Source organism: Callorhinus ursinus, unplaced genomic scaffold (genome assembly GCF_003265705.2).
Source record: "Callorhinus ursinus isolate GAN/ISIS: 27379988/994484 unplaced genomic scaffold, GSC_fseal_2.0 scaffold4156, whole genome shotgun sequence".
NCBI classification, from domain to species: domain Eukaryota; kingdom Metazoa; phylum Chordata; class Mammalia; order Carnivora; family Otariidae; genus Callorhinus; species Callorhinus ursinus.
This window is the reverse complement of record NW_027401210.1, coordinates 1-4,456: the sequence shown is the minus strand read 5'-3', so window position 1 is coordinate 4,456 and position 4,456 is coordinate 1. Positions and strand designations below refer to the sequence as shown.

General features: G+C 50.3%; 1 protein-coding gene across 1 annotated transcript; it reads right to left on the bottom strand.

Moving 5' to 3' along the window:
* Positions 1-3: 3 nt before the first annotated feature.
* On the bottom strand, positions 4-4,456 carry LOC141372268 (endogenous retrovirus group K member 6 Env polyprotein-like; the record flags this gene model as incomplete). The annotated part of the gene is given in 2 exon segments (XM_073890780.1): positions 4-1,927; positions 4,342-4,456. A coding segment is annotated over 1 exon segment (1,923 nt), but the record flags the coding sequence as incomplete, so codon positions are not given.

Sequence of the window (4,456 nt, the reverse complement as noted above, 5' to 3'; positions counted from 1 at the left end):
TCCCCCTTTTATCTTTAAACGCAACATGTGTACATTTGCTTGGGTACTGGCCATGAAAGCAAACAGACAGCGACTCCAAGCACACCATAAGCAGAGTAATAAGGTTACCCCTACAACCAGAGCACACATAATCCAGAAGGAATGTTGGAGGATATTAAAGGGGTTAAACCCCTGTAGCTTTTGTAGAAAGGATTGTGCCATGTCTCTGGGGGTGACTACATGCAGATGGGAGGAGGCTATATTGTTTATTTGTTCTTGCAATTGAAACAGATCTAGGCTTACATTTGTCTCATGCCAGATACCTTGCAAGTGCCTCTGCACCGTTTCCCAGGAGACATTGTCAGCCTTCAAGGGGGTTACACAAATGGAACCATACCCGCCGTGGCATACAAAGGACAGACGAGTGTGTAACAGTGAATATTGGGTGCCCAGGTACTCGACGGCTTGTTCTAGACCATCTAGGCGAGCCAAAATTTTTTTATCTATACTTCCTTGTGTAGCAAGGGTCTGGGAGACATTAGGAGCCAAGCTATTTACATGAGCGGCAGTATGTATGCCCTGGGACAGTGCCACCGTGGAGACAGTAGCTGATGCTATCAAAGACACCAAGGCAGTGATGCCAGCTATTAGGAGGCCTAGGAAACGTCGCCCCCGGCTAAGTAGGCCCTCCAATTCTTGCGCAAATTGGTAGCCATAATCTCTATACCAGGGCCCCCTCACCTCTACAGGCATCATTAGATAAGGGGGCTGCATGGCTAGGAAAACCTTCTTTGTTGGATTTGGGGCGCTGGGTAAAGGCAAACAGTTGGTGAGATAACACTCCTCACAAGTTATTTTGTAAAGGGTTCTATTGGCCTTAGCCTCGGGTACTACAGATCCGTCCCCCACTACAAACAGAAACGGTGGGGAAAGACATGCCTGAATTTGAAATGTCAATGGGCCCGTGGGGAAGCCAGGGAAAAGGGGTGAATTAGTTTTAACATCTCTCATGGCCGCAACAATTTTCCATAAGTCCGGGTGTCTCATCCTCCCCAGTGATAGCAGTCCCCCGGGAGCAGAATTATTGTGGTCGTATGGCCCATATCCTGAAGGCGGGGGGGAGCGGCGCAAAGGGAGATCCCTGTCTTTTGACCAGTCAATTATATAAGTGTCAGGTATGCCATGGGGAGTCACAATCTCTGGGTTGTGATGAACGCAGGTTTTCTAAGAGGGTCCATAGGTTTTCCACGTTAGGTCAGATTTACAGAGGGGATAGTCAAGGTATGGGGTCTCAAGGGATCTGGAAGCGGGTCCGAAACGGCCAACAGGCAGGGGCCGTCGATGTTGAAGGACAACCTCGTTGATGTCCCAATTCTCCACCATTACATGAGGTGCCAAAGTGTCTCTTCTAGGTGGCTCAGTTCCATACCAAGAGCGGATTCTTCGGGAGACTGGTGAAGTGACCACGCATCCATAATTGGGGCGCCTCAGGGCCATCGATGGCCTGGAAACAAATGGGGGGGCAGAAGCCAGGCTGGTCCAGTTAAAAGGCGCCACAGCATGAGTGAGGCCGGAAATCTCAGGCCCATCAAAAATGTCTGTGAAGTTAGTAAACACCCTGGGTGAGGGATCCTTCCAGGTGACTGCCCTCGCGGTAGGAGGGTCCGGGACAAAAGCCCAGTAAGGAGAGGCCTGGGCAGAGTCAAGGGTTAAAAGTGATAGCATGGCAAGGAAAAGGGCAACAGCCGTGACTGGCTGGCCCGACTCACGCACGGTGGCCTCAGCTCGAGCGGTCAGGGCTTTGATGTCTCCCCATGTTATTTTCCTCTGATCCGAGGCGGGGCGTCTCCTCGTCCTCCCGGAGCGGATCTGGAGCCGCCTCATTCTGCAAACCATCACGGACAATGCGGACGCATCGAAGCGGGAGCCAGCGTGGCGTCTCCTCATCCTGGGGAAAGACACAAGCGCATCCTCGGCCCTGGCGTAGGACCGGGTCGGGTCCCCTCCACTCCGCGGTGGCGGGGTCACGCCACTTCGCATAGAGGAGGGGAGCCCGCTCAGGCTGCCAGAAACGTTCGGCGGCAGTGCGGCCAACCGAGTCAACATTCAAAAAATTTAAAACAAAGAGTACTAATGAAAGGTGTAAGTGAGGTGAATATTTTATTTTCCCCTGTAGTATTTCCCCCTCTTTTAGTTTTTTGAGGTACATTTTGAGGGTGGAAAGGGCTCTTTCGACAATGGCCTGACCTTGAGAATTATAAGGAATACCTGTTGTATGAGTGATGTGAAAATTTGCACAAAATCCTGGATATACTATTAAGCCCTTCAGGGTCCAACTAGATCTACTTAATAATAAGCCCCATGTGTTTGGGGGGAGAGGTCCCCATATTCCTGTACTTATTGGTTGAGGGGGCATGCCAGCTTCTAAATAAACAGAACTATTTGGGGCCAGATCTAATCCTGCACTGGCTGGGGTGCCTCGGTGAAGGGATTCAATCCCAGGGAGGTCTGCCGTGTTGGCTCTGACCTCAGAGATGGGGGGGAGAGCATTGCCGCTATTGTTTGGTGGGGCTGCGGGAAGCCCCGTTGGGAGTTTCCCTGCTGTAGGGGGCGGCCAAGGCGGTCAGTTTTTGATCGACACTCATTGGCCCAGTGCCGTCCCCGCATACACCTGGGACACACAGAAGGTGGCTGTGGCTTATTAGGGGGGTTCCCCGAGGGAAAGTTGAAAGATGGGGCTTGTCTTGAGCCCTTAGGGCATTTATTACGAAAGTGTCCAAGTTCCCCGCATAGAAAGCAGGGCATGCGAGCTTTAGAATTCATTGGGGACTTTCCCTTTTGTTTTTTAAGAAGTTGTGTATGCAGCTGCTGCGGAGGAATTCCTCGAAGGGCTGCTGCCAAGGTCACTCCTTGTACATAACTGGGACCAATGTCTGCACACAGCCGCAAAAAATCCTCAAGGGTGCCCGTGGACTTCCAAGGCCTTATGGCCGCTTGGCATGCTGAATTGGCATTCTCAAAGGCTAGCTGCTTCACTATAATAGTTCCTGCCTCTCCGTCCACAACAATCCTGCTTACAGCTTGCAAAAGCCGTGAAACAAAATCTTGATAGCGTTCATCGGGCCCCTGTCTTATTTTAGATAATTCCTCTGTCCTTGTGCCAGTGGTCGGTAACTTTTTCCATGCAGTCAAAACAGCCTCATTGATTTGAACATAGGCAATCTCAGGGAAATGTATTTGGTTACCCACTTCATAATAAGCTCCAGTACCAGCCAACATCTCATATGTGACAGGGATTTGGGTCCTTTTGTTATAGATAGCCAGATTGTTATACTTTTCCTCGAATTCGGCCTTCCACAACAAATAATCTCCCCCACTAAGGCAAGCCCGGGCAACAACCTTCCAATCTCCCGGGCAAAGAGCTTCTCTGGTAAGGTTCTCTATCATGGATAGGGTAAAGGGAGCAGTGGCCCCGTACTGACTACAGGCAGCCTTTAAGTCTTTTAACATTTTAAAATTTAAGGCAGTATATGTCCGTTGGCCTCCCTGTAAGGTTACTGGGTGGGCATTAAATTCTCCCACGTCTTGTCCCGCTTGCTGTGCTGTTAGTAAAGTTCTCTGTAAAGGGCTAATGTTGGATACAGAGGACTTGGCAGCGCTCTGCTGATTGGTCATAATGGGAAAAGCCTGCAGCGTGCTAGTTTGAGTACACTTAGTCACAGAATTGATCCCTTGACCAGAGGTTGTGACTGCAGGCAGGACCGATTTCAACGATGTGGGCATAGTCAGAATGGGGTCATCATCAAGATAAACATCATCATCGCCAAATTCATCCCCACCACTCTGAGCCTTAGGGGCTTTCCCCGCCAAGGGTATAGGAGGTGGTGGAGGAGGGAAAGGATCCTGGGTGGGTATGTTAGCATCATTGCCCAGGATCTCAAAAGAGGATACCCCAGTGGGAGTCAGGGGTACTTTAGTAGGATCTTTTTTCTCATCTTCAACCCATGATTTTAAAGATATCAGCTCAATTTTTTGTTGTGGCTCCAGGATTTCACAAATATGAGACCAGAGGCCCATTGTATTGGGCGGCAAGGCACCGGAGCCCCGCAACTTTATTTGATTTTTCATCTCTTGGCCCACCCGTCTCCAATCCTCTGGGTTTGCTGTTCCTTCTAGTGGGAACCAAGGGCACAAATCTTTTATGTTCCTGAAAAATTCCTGCAGTGTGGAGGAAGACACCTTATGCCCTCTCTCTGCCAATAAAATCTGCAGGGTCCGCAGAAAATATGCATGACTAGCGGACTGACTTTGTCCCATAATTTCTTACTCCTGTCGTGCCGGTTAAACGACCGGTTCTCTTACCTGAATGCTTGCGACGTCAGTGTCCAGGATCCTCTTTCATGTGCTCAGGTCCCTGTTCGGGCGCCACTTGCCACGGCCCGCGTGCAAGGTCGAACAGGGGTGAGGGTAAGAGAAT